This window comes from Ptychodera flava, chromosome 1, assembly GCF_041260155.1.
Source record: "Ptychodera flava strain L36383 chromosome 1, AS_Pfla_20210202, whole genome shotgun sequence".
Lineage (NCBI taxonomy): Eukaryota > Metazoa > Hemichordata > Enteropneusta > Ptychoderidae > Ptychodera > Ptychodera flava.
The window spans coordinates 44,710,355-44,731,540 of NC_091928.1; the positions used below are offsets into that span (position 1 = coordinate 44,710,355).

At 36.8% G+C, this 21,186-nt stretch overlaps 2 protein-coding genes across 2 annotated transcripts in view; both read left to right on the plus strand.

Moving 5' to 3' along the window:
- Window positions 1-21,186, plus strand: part of LOC139138967 (activating molecule in BECN1-regulated autophagy protein 1A-like) — a 75,558-nt gene that overhangs the window by 25,165 nt on the left and 29,207 nt on the right. The window lies entirely within an intron of this gene.
- Window positions 13,680-17,540, plus strand: LOC139138877 (uncharacterized). The gene is made up of 2 exons (XM_070707455.1): window positions 13,680-14,455; window positions 17,160-17,540. Exons 1-2 carry the CDS (start codon window positions 13,807-13,809, stop codon window positions 17,471-17,473), a joined length of 963 nt encoding a protein of 320 aa, XP_070563556.1. The 5' UTR covers window positions 13,680-13,806; the 3' UTR covers window positions 17,474-17,540.

A 21,186-nucleotide genomic window follows, 5' to 3' on the forward strand; every position in this document is an offset into this window, starting at 1 on the left:
TATCAAGTGTCACTTTTTTGTAAAAGTAATTGTCCAATTTTCAGTAATTTTTGACCAAGCTTGAAATGTTCACACTGTTTACTTTTTAAAATGAAAGACAGTCATAAGATGCGTGAGAAAAAATAATTTTATGTAAATATATGCAAATCCCCTATTTTCAGCATTCAAATCAATATAACTCAACTCTGGCTGGGTCAAATTTTATGAAATTTTAACATTTTATTAATAAAGTAATATGCAACAAACTGATCTTGTTTAGTCTACACATTCATTGCATTTTGAATAACATTCATTTCAATTTGGTTATCATGATTTCAATCAATTTTTAGTATTAGTCATTCCATGAGATGAGATGATGCAAAAAAAATAATTGAAATTTTTCAACGTAAAACTCTAGTTTCAATTTATATATTGAAGTTCATAAGGTCATCACTAGAATTCTGGCATCATTGCTCATGCATTGTAGATACCAAAATTGAGGGGTTTCCCCCAAAAACATGTTTACTCTTTATCTCAACCACATACTAAACTTCAGATTCACTGCACTTTCAAAAAATACATAGTGTGAGGGCGTTTTCATGTCACCATTGATGAGAAATAAATTGTGTTGGTTAAGTTATTTTAATTGCCAACATGTTTCCTAACTCTTTCATAAGTCAGCGTATCACACTGCCTTAAATTACTTTTTATAGGACAGTTACTTACAACTTACAAATACTGAAAGAATACATGATGGCCTCAGTGTCGTTCGCTTCGAAGGAAAGATTAATTGCTGAAATTTAATCACACATTTGTCGTAAGTCTTGTACTAGGTTAATTGTCGCCTTGAAAAAAGAGATGACATTCAAGGTATACGTTGATTGGCCACAGCCTGGCGAATAAGTAGCTGTTACTCTGAGGCAGTACTGTGACACGCCACAACTTGCTTTAGAAACAGTGACAAATTAAAACGATTGGCACTAATTGGATGGTGAAGTGTTGTCGATTTAATCTGCAAATGTAACTAATCTGCTTTTCTTTTTAAGTTACACACTTTTTATGAGTGATAGATTGCAACATTCAGCTATAGGGCAACTATCACTTTTGAGGAATTTGATAAATATGAAGATCCTATTATCCTAAATTAGTTCCGATCTTGTTCACTTTATTTCAAAATGTTTAGTCATTACCTCTTGTGCTTCTTAAGTCTTTTTCTTTTATCAGAAGAAACAATAATCCTGAATGAAATCAATTGCATTGAGTAACGTACCGCAACCAAACTCGTCTGCGCCGTCCAGGCAACCAGGAAAACCATTGCATACCCATGCGGCAGGAATACAGGGACCATTTGGGCACAAAAATCCTCCATTCGCACATTGTGCTGAAATAATTGACATAATTCTAATTGATGATGTTCCGATACGAGGCACCTTTACAGCACAGGTAAACAAAGTAACCCATCGAAATAACTTTTGAAAATCACAACAATATATACATTTCCCGAATAATACCTTCTTACCCTTGATTACCAAAGCAAATCAGAATTGATTTCAATGTGACAGAAAATTTGTTCGAGTAAACTTTACGACGTTATGATTCTTCGGGAGGCTGGTAGGCAACAAGAAAGTAATTTACATGAGACACATGATTACATAACGGCACAAACTCATCCCTCTTATTACAGGGCATGTAACCAAATTTAGGGGCGCTATTCTGCAGATGTACACAAAGTATAGCGCTAGCCAGCATCATCGTACATTGCTTGAAATATGGACAAACTTTGTCAGTATTCTATGCATGGCTGTTGTTGCAGCTTGTAGTCTGGGCCATTATGTAAACACTATAAATGTGAGCCATAGCCGACACTATTCAAATAAAATTGCAAGCAGGGTTGTATCATGTACTATGGACATGAGTAGTGGTTTATGGGTAAATCATCCTGTAAATTGGGCGTTGGCCTGATGGATGATGAATTGAGTAAAAACCAGGAATTAAAGCGTATGGGTACCTCATCCTGTAAATTGGGCGTTGGCCTGATGGATTGAATGTATTAAAAACCAGGAATTAAAGCGTATGGGTACCCCATCCTGTAAATTGGGCGTTGGCCTGATGGACGATGAATGGAGTAAAAACCAGGAATTACAGCGTATGTGTACCTCATCCTGTAAATTGGGCGTTGGCCTGATGGATGATGAATTGAGTAAAAATCAGGAATTAAAGCGTGAACTACACTCCCCCTTGTAATTTCTGCCCAGTCCCTTAAGGGGAGACAGCCTTTGATTGTTTCAGAAGTCAGAAGTCATGCCACATTGTACTTCCAAATGTCAACTCCACTCCAGGGCCTTATATATATATATATATATATATATATATATATATATATATATATATATATATATATATATATATATATATATATATATATATATATATATATATATATATATATATATATGGTGCAAAAGGTTTATGAGGCATATATATATATATATATATATATATATATATATATATATATATATATATATATATATATATATATTATATATATATATATGGTGCAAAAGGTTATGAGGCATTTATCTCTCAACAGTGAAATTACATACTCTGAGCAATGCGTTTCTCTTTCGAAAATATTCTTTGTATCACCTCACGTAGGTGCATGCTTTCTAGAAGAAACAAAATATTATGAAAATGTTATTATTTATATAATAATGTTATAATATGTTATAAAAGTATCTTATTTAAAGTAGTCTGATACAGATTCTTTCATCTTACTGCAGTTTAACTCGTCGTCTACTTCGGGACAATCTATATCGCTATCGCATACCCATTCGTCCGGTATACATATGCTGTTAGCGCAGCGATAGGCGGGGCAGTCAACTGAAAACGGAGATAGAAACAGTCATGTCACACAAAGCAGTATAAACAGTATTGTCGTACAAATCAGTATCTCATCTTAAGATAGTTCTTGCCTCAAAAGTGACAGACTTTTCTTGATGAAACTGAAACAATAATTTTCGAAATCTAGAATAGAAATCTGCAGTCAACGTTCAAAGTTTAGAATTAGGGAAAAATTACTTAAAAATTTACCGATATTTGAAATTCAAGATGGCCGCCATTCCTGTAATAACTCTGTAAGGAAAAACGACAGCCTCGATTTTCAGAAAAAGAGAGGACAGTGAAAATAAAGGTATTCATCGAGCTTCAAAATTGACCTCCACAACCGATAGGACAAAGGAGTAATATAAAAATGTGAAAGTCAGAATATCTGTCCACGGGGGCAATCTACCTCGTACCTAGAATCATCTTGCCAATTATACAATACAGTATTGAAAATCACCCACAATATATATATATATATATATATATATATATATATATATATATATATATATATATATATATGTGTGTGTGTGTGTGTGTGTGTGTGTGTGTGTGTGTGTGTGTGTGTGTGGTTGTGTGTGTGTGTGTGTGTGTGTGTGTGTGTGTGTGTATTGATACAAATCCATCGAGAACAAACTGAGTTGAACGACCACAATACCACGACTTCTTTTTTCTTTCTTTCTCTTTTTAACCAATTTGATCAACATATACCAGTCGTATTTTTGTATTTAACTGACCGATGAGCTCATTTCAATTTCTTTCTTCAGATCTATGTCATAGCAAAACCAAGACTGCATAATTGGTCGAGGTGAACTTTTTGCTTTTGGAAATTTTATGCAAGGTAAATTTTTTTTTTTAATTCTGTTGCTGAATATCGATATTTTTTTAAGAACCAGAGAGGACAATTTATCATCAGCTTACTGTGATCACAGGAGGCTTCATCAGAGTAATCCTGGCAGTTTAGCGAATTGTCGCACTCTGCGTACGAGGAAAAACACTCATAGGATGTCAGGCACTGGAACCCTTGACAGGGACCTGTAGAAAAATATCATAAACATTTGCCATGGACCCATTGCACGGGAATAGGGACAGTTCTTCCAAAACGTTAAAGATACAAAGTCGGTTTTTTTACCTTTATGAGATATCAAAAATACAATGGTTTCAATCGGGTTCGAAGTCACAACGTACGGTACCCAATCACCTAGCGGAAAAGCTACAGACAAAACCGCTCGGCCATATCCCCAATCTCCAAAATAAATTGGTTCAATAACCGAGCTAAGATGTTACAATTCTAATTGAATACATACATAAGGTCACTTAGAGTACAAAACGGCAACCGTTTGTAAGTTTAAGAATGAACCCTTTGCTCAATGCTAACTGATATCGATAATTTCGTTTGTGACCTCATGACAAAATATTCCATTGCGAAATTTCTTTACAAAGCTTTCTTAGAGTCAAGACTTTTTATGTAACAGTGTACATGTATGTTCGGCCATGCATGGTGACGGTACGCACAAGTCTTGTGTCGAAATATACATATTTTATACTAACATTCCATTTCGTCAGCACCATCTGAGCATTGCCAGTAACCATCACATTGTAAATTACTATGCAGACACTGGAACGGATAGGACAAACATTGGTAACCATTACATGGACCTGACGTAATAAAACAGATGCAGAAAACATTTCATTATAACATCGTATTCGTTGTTCAACATTAGTACAACCGCACATGTGCAATAATTATTTATTTATTTGTTTGTTCGTTTGTTTGTTTGTTTGTTTGTTTATTTGTTTGTTTGTTCGTTTATTTATTTATAACTTCAATCTGAAGTGTGTATTTATGATTGTTGTTTGAAGAGGATAGTTAGAATCATATATTCGTCCTAATCGTGAACCTTATTTCATATTTGCTTGTTCTCAAACTTATGAAGAAAGCAAAATGGGACGATTTCATCATCTGACTATCATGGAATAGCTTGAAACAGACAAAGGGGCCTTCAACACAAAACGCTGTTGCTCTCTACACACCATTTTGCAGTTGTTCATGTACTTACAATACCTTTCATCGGATGCATCGGAGCAATCAAAGACGTCATTACATTCTAAATTTGACGCTATGCACTCAAATGGAAACGACTCGCATCTGAACCCATTGCATGGACCTCGAGGAAATCAGTTTAAGTGAAAGACGCAAAATATTACCGGATAATAATCGAAAGATACAACGAAAACTTAGCAAAGCTGTCAAGATGTCAAATTTTTACAGAAACATCATTCTTAAAGTCTTTATCACACTTTGTTTCAAGGCCATACATGTTGAATCTTCAGAAAGTTTCGAAAAGTGGGTAAAGCACACATGCATGCATCCCTACATACATACGTACGAACGTACATACATACATACATACATACATACATACATACATACATACATACATACATACATACATACATACATACATACATACATACATACATACATACATACATACATACGTACATACATACATACATACATACATACATGTACATACATACATACATACATACATACATACATACATACATACATACATACATACATACATACATACATGTACATACATACATACATACATACATACATACATACATACATACATACATACATACATACATACATACATACACAGACACACACATACATACATATATACCTACCTACCTACATACCTACCTACCTACCTACCTACCTACCTACCTACCTACCTACCTACCTGCATGCATGCATGCATGCATGCATACTGCATGCATGCATGCATGCATGCATGCATGCATACATGCATACATGCATACATACATACATACATACATACATACATACATACATACATACATACATACATACATACATACATACATACATACATACATACATACATACATACATACATACATACATACATACATACATACATACATACATACATACATACATACATACATACATACATACATACATACATACATACACACACACACACATACATACATATATACCTACCTACCTACCTACCTACCTACCTACCTACCTACCTACCTACCTACCTACCTACCTACCTACCTACCTGCATGCATGCATGCATGCATGCATACTGCATGCATGCATGCATACATACATACATACATACATACATACATACATACATACATACATACATACATACATACATACATACATACATACATACATACATACATACATACATACATATCCAAGTAATTATGCAGGAAGGAGGGTGCTGCAGCCAAGGTGAACACACGTGAAAAAGAAGCTGTCTCGAAAAGGTACAGAATTTTACTGAAAACGTTCTATTTTACATCAACCGAAAAGCTACTCTTGTTCTGGTGAAGTATATGCCACTACAGATATCTTTTATTTACATACAGAAAGCTTTTGATTATGTAAATAGGGATGCCATGCTTTATAAACTATTGCTGAATGGAGTTGATGGTAATATGTATAACAGTATCAAAGCAATGTACCACGACACCGAGGCTTGTGTTAAAGTTAATGATTTGTGTACAGATTGTACACCCTCTTTCTTTGTAATGTACATTTACTTTGATTCTAGGTGACATATAAGCCCATTGGGCTGGGAGGGAGAAATCCTTATGTCACTATAATAAACAAAAGTACTACTACTATGCATGTGCGTATGTACTAAAGGAAATGCATGTTAATCTATTGGGAACTGAACTTACAGTCTTGTTCGTCAGATCCATCCATGCAATCAAGGTAGCCATTACATCGTAAAGTGAAAGGTAGACACTGGAATGGGATGTGCAGGCATTTGAAACCATCGCATGGACCTGACGGATCATTTTAATCGAGGAAAAGAAGGCGTCATTATTAAACTCATCATTGTTTCATTTCAGCATGACTGTCTTATGATATATAACAGACTGTTTAATTTCAACCGAGGTAAGGCAGAGACGAACTGTAAATGAAGCACAGAGACAGACAAACAGAAATACAGACAGACGGAGAGACAGACAGAAATGGTTAAGAAAATCTGCACAAAATACTGGCATAATTCATATTGAAAGAAGATTGAAAAAGGGAAATATTTAGTATTTATAAATTCAGTTCTGTTTGTCCGATTTCCGACGATTTTTGAACTCTATAAGGTTTGATTTTCGATGCAAGCGGTTCATTAAGGAGTCTGTTAAAAATTGCAGAAACAATGAACATAAATCTGATATACCGTAAAATCTGACGCGGACACGAGAAACGCTTAAAGTTACAATGCGCCTTGGGGACAGATAATTTAACTCTCAAATTTGTGTACCATTCTTTTCTGATTTTCCACTCGTGCACTTTTAAAGCCCTTTGAGTAGAAAATAATGTCCACCGTCTTAGTTTTTCGAAAATTGACAATTGTGGTTGTCCCCATGGAGTTAACACCGGGAGAGTGGCCATTTTGAATTTCAATATCGGTAAATCTTTGGTTACTGTTCTCTAGTACCAAACTTTTCATGTTGACCTCTGATTTTTATTTTGGATTTGGTTAAAGAATTGTTGAAAGTTGAATTGAGGAAAGCTTGAGCAAAAGTTTAAGTCCTTCACTTTTGAGGCACATACTACCTTAAACAGTATACTGAGATACGGCTGTAAGAAAATGATAAAGTGTTAGCACGGTCTGGAGCGGTCATTTTGATGCTAGGATGTCAAAATGCGGGGTTGTTTTTTGTGTATATATAGTTGGATCAAAGAACTAAATCGGTCTTTTTTATTTATTTGTACAGAAATATAGAGAAAATAGTCTGCAAGCAGTTAACGTATAATATCTTAAGAGAATATGTGCATCGAAACTGAAATATTAATAAATTAAAACCTTTTCTAAAACCTTTTTTTTGAATCGTTCAATCATTCCTTCTCTAACAAAATTCAAGAATAAAAATCAGGGACCACCGTGCAAATTTTGGTACCAGAGAACTATATCACCTGTCACATTAATGTTGCCAACATATAAAATTCAAAATAGCCACTATCCGTGCATTAACTCTATAAGAAAATTTAAATTTCGATTTTCACAAAGCTAAGACGATGAAGACTTTGGATTCAACACTAAACGGCAAGTACTTCAAAAACCACATTGAATCGTACTCCCCGCATAAATTACACTTTAAAAATGACTGAAAGTTATTTCTATGATATTACTGGACTTCGTCCAAATTATAATGACTTGATAACTTTCAAGACAGCAAAAACAGCCTTCAAACAATAAAGAGTAAAAACAAATTTCAGAAAATCGCAATGTCACTTAAAATTGAAATGCTAAAGAGTGCAGTTGTTACGAAACTCACATTTAGGCAAAACATTTCCAACCATTTTCGATTACCAACAGATAGCAGATAGATAGCAGGACAGCAGACAATAAGTATCATCTTTATTGCGAAAACATATAAAGGTATAGAGTCACCTGTAATCTAAATATGCCCATATATGGTCAAAGGGGCGTACCTTGGTATTCAAAATGCCCATGTGAGGGCACCGTTTTTAAAAAGCGGCCACCCGCTTAAAATATGTGATTGGTTATTAGATTTTCTCTTTCCATGGTAACTGTGGCAAAAATTGGAATAGGTGACAGTATACCTTTAAAGAAAGCCCGAATGGCTTTGTACTCGGGCGTGAAAAGACTCACATGATCTTTCATCTGCACCATTAGCACAGTCATTGGTGCCATCGCACTTAAAATCCATCTGCACACATGACTCATCAAGGCAGTCAAACTCGGCACTGCTGCATGCATGATCTGTAGTACCGCCGAACGTTGAGGTCGCTGCAAACGTGGTGAACACTGCCTGAGATGTTAACTCCGTACGAGGTGACCCTGCGCGAGATGTTGACATGACACCACTAGATCTTGTCATCGTTGCAGGAGATGTTGGTACCCCTGACCGAGTTGTCGTTCTCAATAAAAACGGATTCTCAGTTGCTATCATTCCATCGGATTTCCGTGAAGTCCAAATTAAATTATCCGCTCGTTTAGTTGTCAAAGTTGACCAATTGAAAAGCCCCTCACCCAAATCAACCGTACCGGCTTTCCCATTACTTGGAAGAGCTGGAGCAAGAGACAAGAACGAACATTTCAAGATCTATTTCTCTCAATACCATCAGCTACTTCATTTCTTCTCTAACTTCACTGGTATCGGAATAAAATCCCTCTGAAATATGACGTCATGCAAATTCTTATCGTAGACGTTGGAGCAAAAAGTTAGAAACTTTTGTCATACATTAAATGAAACAGATGACCCGTTTATTAAAAACGTAGAGGAAAAAATACCAGTCAGTATAATTTTAAAGTGATTTTCATGATTAGTGTAGATTAGCAAGAGCAACTAGGCATTGTCAGACATGTATAGACAGGAAAAAGAATATAAACTCTTCATGTTTTATTCCCGAAGTTGGCGAAAACGCTTGCTAGGCAGAATGTTGTTTTGATTATTTGTCTATGGTGTGGAGCAAACGGAAACATACTGCTCGCCAATACTCCAGCGATGGTAGCTGTAGCGATGAAAGCAGAAATGCCAAAACCTAGAAGCAACACCAGGAGTCTTCTTTTCTTCTTTCGTTTTTCTTCATCCTGTGGAAGCAATGACAACATCTTGAGGCTTACCGTTAGGACTATTCAACTGTCATGCAAAACAAAACATTGGCCTTATTGTCATTTGATATACTGACATAAATCAGATGACTTTTAATCCACCGACCAATGTTTAAAATTGAAAGTTACCGTTTATACTTATATATATATATATATATATATATATATATATATATATATATATATATATATATATATATTTATATATATATATATATATATATATTGAAAATAGACCGGAAAAGCGAACAATAACTGCGGCTGAAGGGGCCAAGAGACTTAACATATCTCTGTCTTGATGGTGTAAGAAGATCTCTCCTGTAAATTACGTTGTAATTTTTTTTCTTCAAGAAAGACACAGAAACATAACAAAAGCAAGCACCAGAAAGAACGAAAGGGGTCATCATCATATCACTTAAAGCCGCACTAGCTTTATCTTTTGGTATTCTTTTTATGATTTACTTTGAAACTAAAATAAGTTTGTGAGAATGTACCAATTTAGGTAATGTATATACACTTATTATTGACTACCCGCTGGGACTCTATGTGCAATTTTGAACGAACAAAAATTACTCTGCGATTAAATGTGTGCCCACTCATTAAAGCGCACCCCCATGCGAAAAAGCAAAAAACTGTGCAAGTGGGTACTGTGCATATCTCCACTGAAATCATCATAATAGCTGCACATACTAGTTCAATGTAATGCATAGGGGTGAATGTTTTCAACTGTGACATTGTTTGTTCTGTTTCCTTTGTTAATATTGCCAATTTTTGAAATTTTCGGGAAATAAAAATGACCGTGAAAATTTGAATTTACTTGTCAAATATTTCACAAAGGAATGGTGTTTTAATGCGGGAAAACCCATATTCCTTTAGAAGGGAGAATTCAGAGAAAACCAGAAGAGAACAGGAAGATACTTTGAGGTCCACAAATTTCAAGGTTATAGCTAGTGGGGCTTTAAATAGATTTTAGAAATTACGAAATCGAATGTGTAAACAATCGGTGGCACTTTGCGGCCACTCCATTTTCTAATTTAGGTATTCCATTAGAAAATAGAAATTAGGCTAATAATCAATTTTTAAACGTTTCATCAAGTTGATCAAGCGCATTTTGGTCCTTTTCGAAATGAACAAATTCTCAACGCTGGTGAAAATATGAGAAATTGGTAAAAACCCTTGTGAGGATGGTAATTTGCGGCCAATCAGTATTTCATTTGTAAATGTCATCGTAAATGCTAGAAACGTGCCTATTTTCATTTATGTTTGGTAACTCTGTGCAGTGCGGTGTTCACCTTTCAAATCTGCAAGTGGGAATTGGCGACTGCAACCTAATTTCCAATTTGCCATTTTCCTATTTCCTATTTGAGTTTGGGCGTGGTCTATGCTAAGGAGAGGCGGAGCATGAGATGAGTTATCATGGCACTAAATTGATACATGTTAGCTGTGGAAACGCAGCCATCTGTTGGCAGGGTAGCGTGCGCCACTATGCGGGTAATACCTTTTGATGACCCGCATAGCGACACACGCTACCCCGCCAACATTGCAACAGGTAGCTGTGTTTCTACAGCTAGATACATGTCTAAGCATTCCCGTGAATATTACGATTAGGCTAATCATAATTCAGTTCACCGCCTACTTACGAATCAGCCTGTTCTTGTACATTTTTTGGAAGTATTTCTGACAGAAATGAAAGGATTGACATGATTTAATTATTCATTTTCTCCACTGTTGTAGCATTGCGTGCCCATACAGCTACTCCGGTGGCAAAATTAGTTGTATTCAGCCACAGGGAGTTGTCTATCCAGAAATATCATGCCGGTCAAGTCAACATCGAGACTGTTAAGTTGTTCAACCTCAGTTCAACATTCAACCGTTGTTTTTCGAAATTGAGATGTCAACACACAGCTGTGATCATCTGCTGAGCGGTAATATCAGCCGACCACAAAAAAATCTAAGCTTACTCTACGATGTTCATGAAGTTGGAACATTGTCGGGGTGGGGGGTGGGGGGTGGGGGCGGGAGGTCAGACTTAGAGTCAAAACAATGACACGACCACCACCAGATCCAAACACTCCATGCTTGCTGATATGCACGCATTCTCATATTACCTCGTTAAATAAAACATAATTCTCCGACGAAGACGTCGCATTACAATTTAATTTACATGTAATATATGTACAGTGTCTCAGAGCGGTTGATTCCACAGGCTCTTGATTCAATGCAAGCAAACCGCCAGCCGTCACTGATACAATAGCATCGGTGACGCTTGGCCTGCATTAGAGCCTGTGGCTGATTCGCTTATACCTCTGCATGGCAGGGCTGTGTGTTACCGGCGTTATAAGGCCGCCGCGGCCTGTCGTGGGAGGCCGTATAACGCCGGGAACACACAGCCCTGCCACGCAGGGCTAATTCGCTTATTACTTTCACGTTGACCATGCTCGCCACTGCAGTGGTTGACAGCACTTTTCAACTACGTCGGCGCCTGTAATGCTCGCGGCGCGCACAGCCACTGAGGTGTGTAATTTTGGTGTGGGACAGGTCTAGCCAAGGGAAGGAAAGTAGCAAAACATTTAACCATGGAGCTAGAAGCGGAAAAGCTCCATGGTTTAACAAAACATTCAACGCGCAGAATATGTCACAAACTTTTGTGATTTGTTGGGTATCCCTCTGTACAAACGCCGTGAAATTCGCTGCACTGCTGATGACCATTCATAATGTTGCTACCTGCTATTTGGTTGGAGGGAGAAAGCACATTTGACAGTGACCGAAAATTTAATTCAATTAAAAAAACATTGACAAAGGAAAGTATAACTTTGTTGAAATATTTAAGTGATATGTCAATCGTCACCTTGTCACTGTTTGGTTCAATCTGATTGGCTGTTTCGAGATGTCCATCAATTACGTCAGGGGGAATTCTAATAGACCACGCCTGAACTCAAATAGAAATTAGGATTTTGGATCGAATTTGCGGTAACTGTTTGCTTTTCAACATGACATATGGCCATTCGGACATTGATAAAATGAAATGCGATTTGCAAACGACTTTTGGAAAGTTAAAAGGAAAATAAATAGGTATTAGTTAAACAGAATTTTGAAAAAAAAGGATTTTCAAATATCGAATGAAGCTTTCCCAGCAAAATTCTGATTGGCCGCAATGTACCATACAGCAGTATACACCTGTTTCCTATATCTCAATCTCAGCCCAAAGGTTTTAAATTTAGAAATGGGCCTAAAAGTTAATAATCAAGATGATAAAACCATTTGAAAATTGAAAAATTAGCTCCATTTCGATTTCCTTTTTTGAAAATGCAAATTGGTTTATTGGTTGGCCGAATTGTGCCACGGATTGTTTACAATCCGTGACATTATTCGGCCAACCATTTTTCCATAAGAAAATCAAAGAGAGGATGTTGAATATGAGGTAAATGCCATCATTCAATTAGTTCATCTGGTTGTCGCGCATTGAAATTGGGCCATTTTTCGATATTCAATAAGCTTTCTTGACTTGAACTTGAGAATTAGAAATAACCCTCTGTGCGCGGTACATTATTCGGCCAACCTTAATTCTTGTCGACAATCGACAATGTGCAGTTACGAATTAGACTAAAAATGTCATTTCAGAAGTCAGGTGTTGGCATATAGGAGTACGCATAACGTCGTCGTGGAACATAAAAGTCTTCTTTAATCATCCATTGTTATCAGGAAATTAGAAATTGGAATTGGCTCCGACTTATTTAGATTTTCCTATATTCAACTACTTGCGTGGGACCTTGACATGACCTGGTTAATGTCAACACAATTACACAAAGAAATACCGCTGGACATTAATGTAACAATTTTGTTGAAAGACGCAGCGCGGATTCTCGTTATGTTACAAAATGGATTAAAAGTAACAAAAAGTGATAGGTATGGTTCAGGGGAATCATTTCCCACGGGACATAATACATGCAGTGAAAGTACACCAATATTTTCCTGTTTGAGCACCCTTTTCTATACGTTAGCTGACAACTAGAAGTCACAGAAGCAAAGCGGATACTCGCCATGGATTTAGAAAAGCTATCGCTTGACAGTGCTTACATCCAGTCATTTCTTGATAACGGCAAGAGTCACAAATACATCAGTTGCCACCTGCAAAGTCTCTACCGCGAATGTTAGAGGGTTATCTGAGCGTAGTGTGCGGAGGTATTGCATTAAACATAACATTCAGCGTTTAAATGGTCCCGAACTTGATCGACGTGTTTCTAACGCAATTCAAGAAGTGGGACCAACGTATGGTGTCAAAACAATGCTGGGATATTTAGATGCTAATGGATTAAAGATCGGACGTGTTCGCCTTAGAAACAGCCTGAGACGGTCTCATCCTGATTTTCACGAAAGACGAAGAAACGATACGGCAAGACAAACCAATCCGGTGCCGTATTATGCAGCGTACTTCGGACACAAACTTCATGTAGACCAAAACGAAAAACTTGTTGCATTTGGAGTTACTCACGTCTTATTCATTGATGGCTTCAGCCGTAAGATCGTTAAATCTGTGATAATGCCTATCAAAAACCCGATTGTAATTTACAAAGTTTACCGTGAAATACTACTTGAGTTTGGTATTTGGGACATGCTTCGCATCGATCATGGTCGAGAGTTCTGTTTGATGAACTTCGTTCAAAACAAGTTGCGAGACTACCGAAACTTCCGGGACTGTCCAGCCTATGTCCAATCCCGTTCGCGAGAAAATCTACGAGCGGAAAGGGCATGGCCAGAAGTCAACCAGCGGACGAATTATGATATTAAGGCGGCCTTGATAAGCATGCAGCGACGAATGCTCATCAACATGTACAACGAAACCGAGAAGTTTTGTGTATCTTTCATCGCCTGTAATGTTGCTCAAGTTGGGTTGCAACGCTTTGTGCCAGCATGGAACAGGCACCCACTAGAAGGTAAAGTGAATATCTTCAAAGAGCTGTCAAAATCATTCAATGACAATACATACAAATTGCGTAGAAAAGTTGGCCATGTACGCCACCTAACTTAAGTTTGTGAATTATTTGCTGAATTCACAAGCAGGTAAATGATAACAGCAAAAATTCCACACGCGCGTAGTTCTCGCACATCCTTACCTATATTATAAGGGACAGACCATTAGAAATTGGGAGGGGTGGTCACGATCGGGATTTTTACGTCTGAAAATTTCAAATTTTATTATTTTTCAAATGAAAATAGATTTACAATTTTTTTCTGAATCTTGCAGAAGTTTTTATTACTGGTTATGTTCTGAATATTTTTTTTTATTTTGGAGAGAAGTCTGATTTTTTCCCCAAAACTTTCTGCTCTGAAATTTGTTTCCCGTTTCTGACCACCCCTCCCAAAGTGTAATGGCCACTTTGATCTGGCCATGAGCTGAAGCATCCCCATCCAAAACGTATTTATTACCTTGCAGTCCGATCCAAGTCAGGGACATATACCGTGCTTTTAGTGGCTTCACAGGGGCGCGCACTTTGTGACTTTAGCGAACTCTACTAACTGGGATTCGTTTTAAGAAATTGACCGTTATTCTACCCTTTTAATTGAACAATTCTCTTGGAGTTAACAAGCTCTCACACCACCAAATTATACATTTTCTGAAAGCCTAGACATAGGAGAATATTTTGGTTACCACAGTCACACATTGTTTGCATAACTGTCACATGACAGTTTATTTGCATAATCTTTCAAAAAATCTATTTTCCGAATGTTTTGTTTCAATCCTTTAATTAAGATATGTGGCTGAAATTTGTGTGAGTACAAGATATCAAAACTGATCGTTAAAAGTGTGTCTCAGAATTTTTTTAAACCTTCTAAAAAGATTGTTTATGACAAAAAACTTACACACTAATAGTCTTTTTCCTTTCGGAGTGTGCTACAAAAAAAAAACTAAGCAAAGTATAAAAATCTGAGACACTTTGGAAGAGCGTTATAACAGCTTGTATTTGTGCAAATTTGAGGCAGATAGATTGAATTGAAACAAAACATTAGGAAAACTGATTCTTGAAAGATTATGCAAATTACCTATCACATGATAGTTATGTAAACAGTGGTGACACTGTGGTTAACAAAATGTTCTCCTATAGGCTATCCAGGCTTTCAGAAAATATACAATTTGGTGGGGTTATGAGCTTGTTAAGAATTGTTCAATTAAAAGAGTCGAAAAATGGTCAATTTCTTATACTGGAACCTTAATTGATTTGCAATTTCTAGGTATTTCTCCTTTAGATTTCCCAAAACATACGAAATTCACAATAACCGTTATCACATGAACGGGCACGTGCACAGATCTCAACCTTTGTGACATGACAGATCAAAACCCCGTATCCCTGGTCTACGTCACACGCGCACATCAATCCATGGCAAACCCTGCTGCTATTATTTTTCAACAATTCATGCCAACAAATTTCGGGAAGTCAAACGTGGCGCTAAAGTTAAACCATCGTGCATTCTATATAGACGAAACTCCCGGACGCAACAACATTATAAATTACCGTTGCATTGTAGAGGACATATGGACAGTAACGTGAGTAATAAAACTATAGCCGCTCTTCGTGAACCACCGGCAGCTCGTGATCGATCGGGTAGCGCACGTATCAGTATGACCACAAGGATATGAAACTGGCCACAGAAAGATATATTTTACTTTATTCTGTTGATAAATGAACAATAAATCTCTATTTCAAAACGCATTTGTGAATCTTGTTTTCTATGCGATCTGCCTGTGTAATAATTCCTTGCAGAAAGCTCGATTAATGCTCCAAAACTCCAAAATACCATAAGAAGACTGTTCATGTGATAAACATATAATCCCATGATATTTTCTCTGTTAACGTCATCGTATACTCGTATTTTCGCGGAGCGCAGAAATTCTCGCCCACTGCTCGAATTTGTACTAATCCGCGAAAATACTCGTATACAATGACGTTATATTCTTGACCGCGGAATGACTTCACTTTCACCTCACTATTTGCGTAGGGATTGCGTTAACCCCATATTTTGCTTCCCGGACTTCTAATTTTGCAGTGGGACCCCTACTTTTGGTGAGGAGGGGTCCCATCCTTCATAGTAATACACATATAAGAATTCAAATGTAGTAGTGCTAAGCCTGCATTGCATGAGGTGAAATGAGATTTACAATACAGGACGGCGAGCAAGAAATTAAGTGACAAAGGACAGAATGGTCACGATAGGATTCTGAATTTTTTTACGTCTGAATATTTCAAATTTTATTTTTTTCAAATGAAAATTGATTTACAATTTTTTTCTGAATTTTGCAGAAGTCTTATTACCCGGTATGTTCTGAATATATTTTTTTTATTTTAGAGAGAAGTCTGGAATTTGTTTTCCAAACTTTCTGCTCTGATTTTTGTCGTTTCTGACCACCCCCTCCCAACGTGGAATGGACCGTCCCCTAGTGTTTATCATCGACGTAATGTTGATGATGTAAAGATTGAGAAAGCCACACTTCAAAATTTGTTTTCACCTCAGCGTGATGCAAAAATGACGTGACAAACCGCAAGTTCCCGGATGTCCTAGGTCAAGAATATAAGTACGTCATTAGTTGCTGAAAAACGAAATAATATGTCCTCTGATACTGTAATATTTTTCCCATACCAGGTTTCAATTCTCGAGTGCCAGATGTCTTGGCCAGAGGTAACAACAGGATTGCACGTTTAACAGATGATGTGATACCTTCTGTCGACGATGCAGTGATTATGTACGAAAGAGCAGGGGGCAGTTTAACCAGGGAGAGCCGTTTTGGTGACGACCCTCTAAAAGACGACCAACACAAAATCAGTCGCCGAGAGCAGCTTCACCACCAGCAAGCTCATTCTTTTGAATATATTTTTGGACGTTTGGTGAACGGAGACTGTGAACCCTTTGAAACGGCAATCGTTTCATTCATTAACATTACACTTTCCTTGATCTAGGCCAGTGATTCGCTGTGTGTTGAGGTGTTTTAATATTCTTATCAAATATACATCGAATGGACGAGTAGGGATAATTGTGATTCGAATTCTATATGAAAAGTTGTTGGCCTGAAAATGCCACGGATTGTTACAACTCACCTGTATTGCAAGATATATGCATCTTTTCTGATGCTTTGATACGCATATGCACCTCGAAAGTGAAAGACTTAAACTTTTGATTAATAGTATCAAAATATCTGTCCCAGATGTACATTTCACCTTCGATGGCCAACTTTGTGATAGATCGATGTTCCATGTGAAGAGAACAGAAGCAAATTACACTGTAATAGGAGTAGGGGTGAATAAGCACCAGGAGAACTATCTTTTCGCATCGAATACTGAAATTGAAAACCTAAATGGTGGTAATGAAGGAAATAAAGCCTTTTGTCGTTTCATTTGTTTATTCTAGTCAATCAGGCGTAAACTTCATATTCATACAGGACGAAATTCATATTACATATGTAAAAGATCCATTTGGTCATTTTCCATTAGAGGAAAACAAAAGAGAGATGGGCTATGACATGTTTCAAAGTTATTTCAATCGATTCGTCATGGTGAGCTATTCTAGCATATCTTCGCATACATTATAACTTATTTCAGTCTTGTGCTTTGAGTTTTGATTCACTATATACATTTCGAACTATTCATGTTAGTCTTATGGTTCCAGTACATGGCTAAAGTTGTGTGGTCATATGAGCACTATCTGCAGCTTTAAAGTTGGGTTTGGTGAACTTTCAGTTATTTAACAGTCCCTCTTATCAAGAACTGTGATTATTCCTACACGGGTTATTTCACAAAGAGAACACGTTCTATTAGTACAGTTATTTAGATATTTGCATTTTTCAATAATTGTATTATGGAGAAATGTCATTTTTAGGTATAGTTTTGAGAAGATCGAAACATCATAGACTTCCGTTCCTTGTGGAATAATATTTTCATGGACTCAATTTGATGGTTTTTCTTGATTTGCATAGTTACCAGACCTCTTGATTTGCATAATTAAATGAGAAGAATAAATTTCTCATCGTCTTGATGTGCATAAAAAAGAACCACTTATCAAGCAGTTTCTTGATTTGCAGTGAGTGCGGATCTACTTTCTATCAAAACGATCTACAGTCCAGTTAAAAAAACTAACTTTCTCAGTGGCTTTAGCCACCAATTACACCGTATTAAAAGTTTGTAGGTATCCTGAAAATGAAATAATTCAATTTCGACTCAAGCGAAGGAAGTGAGAATCGGTTGCAAACGACAAGTGTGGTAAGACGCGTCATAAACAGATATAATTATTCAACCCGGGCTTCAAAATTTCTGTATGATATTGGATAAAATTAAGGTACACGGGGCACTGCATGCAACCAGCACGCTTGTTTTCAAAGCAACATTTCTTATAAAAGATGGGTTTTAGAAAGCTGAATATCTGAGGTTTTATAACTTGGCAAAATGTTATTCAATAACTGAGGTGGGTGAGTTTTGGGGGTAAAAAACTTAAATTTTGGTATTATGTCATACAGTTTAATTTAAGTCAAAAACTTGAAGGGTCTTATTGAAAATTAAAATTTTATTTTAAAATTGAGTTTATGAAGGAAAAAGTGTATTTTTGTTTTGCGATATCTGCTCTCCTTGCTGATTGACAGCTTTCGAAAGATTGACTTGTCAAAAATCGCGGAAAAGGCCTTGATAAGAGAAACTAAATGCATGATTATTTTTGCTCTGATCGTGTTAACGACAAACAAAAATACCATTTTGGTGTAGGATACATATAAAATTACTTTTGAAATTTTCGAGCAATTTGACCTACGCTGAGCGAAGTTAAATTCATTCAAAAGTGGGGCGAAAATTTAACATTTTCCTACTGGTGCACAAATTTGCATAACAAATAAACAATGCAAACATCACGTGGACATGTCAACATTACATGCAAAAAAGAGGTTTATAGTAGTCAGTTACATTATTGACCAAGATGTCTTTGCTACTGTAGTGTAAGAGCAAGACAACCAAACTTGTCCGAATGTGTGAAATTTGACCGAAATCGCCGTGTTTCATGCAGTGCCACCTTAACAATATATTTTGATATAGACTGAAAGATTCAACCGTCGGGCAGAGCTCCTGCACACGCCATGCCTTATTTTAAAAGTGATTAAATATACAAATGGGATTTAGAGTCAATCAGTACTAATTCTACATGTAGTACGATAAGAATGCCTGCGAAATCATAACAAAATGACGTCGTTTCTGCATTTCGAGCGATGTTGGCCAACTGATAAATCCCCAATTGGCTTACGTCAATGGATTAGCATGAGCAGAGCGCCCGCACACGACTGAATCTTTCAGTCTAGTACCAGTTTAATAGGCGTTGTTTGGGTGAGGGCTGGGAATTAAACTATTAACTTTAACAAAGCAGTTTTTTGACAATGAACTGGACTAAGGGAACATTCGCTTTTCACGGGGGGGGGGGTGTTGACTTTTACAAAGATGTTGTTTTGTTTTTCTTTGGGGGGGGGGGGGGTTCCGATCTGTTATATGAATGAATGGTGGGAAGGGGAGTCAATTTTTACGACAGATTGTATGGAATTGTTGCAAAAGACACCAGAAGTGATCAAAACTTCAAATTCTCCCCTGTAATTTTAATTCGGGGTGTAACATATCGCGACCTAGATGTCTTGAAAAGTCACCGATACAACAAGAATAGCATTCTTGACATTAAAACGCACGCCAAATTAAAGATAATGCTCAAATGTCCAGTATTCTGCTTGCCAATGTAGCCTATACATGTGGAATAACCGTTGTTATTGTTGATAATTAAATTCTGGTCCGGAATAGATTACACTTTCAACAATAACAATGCAGATTGTACTCATATGAGGTGTGTTGATGATCAAAATATTTTTTCATTCAATAATTTCTGTTTCGAAATACGTTTTGAAGAAAAGGCTATTGCCATTACCAAGACACGTATCGAAGCCACCGAATTATGTGAAAAACGAAAATCTGACAAAAATCGGCGTCCTTGGTTACTCGCCCCCTTAATAAATCGCTCTGATTTACTTTTGGTTTCGAATTCAGTCTCAGACAAATTCAGATTTTTGTTCGAGTGACCGAATGTAACTTTGCATTTGAAGTCTAGTTATTTTTGCTGCTTTTGAGTCATAAATTTACCTACTTGCAATTAAAAATAAATGCAAGGCATTGCTGCATATTTAGTTTGTATTGATATTGCCAGTGCATCTTGGAAAAGAATCGTTTTGTCAAAATTTTGAAGAAATTGTATGTTGAAAACAAACAACCGATGGACTCCACTATCATAAGTTGCAGAAATGGTGAGGTGACTTGATAACAGGAATAGTATGCAGGTTGTGATGACCAGCTACATATTTGCACCCAACTGACGTGTGTAAAGTAACTTTTAGATGTCTGGAGATGTTTAAATGTTATTACTTCAGGACAATTTGATTACAGTTTGACTGAATTGAGTTTTATTATAAAACAGGTAAAATGCCCCCAGACGACAAGTATGCAAATTTCACCACATTTTGAACAAACCTGACTAAGGTCAACCCTACGAAGTTGCATGCGAACTTTCAAAGCATAGGGATGTCATTTCTGAGATGTTCTTAATTTTTTTTCGAAAAATAGAAACCCCCTTCCAATCCTGCGACGCGTTATTTTAATGCCAA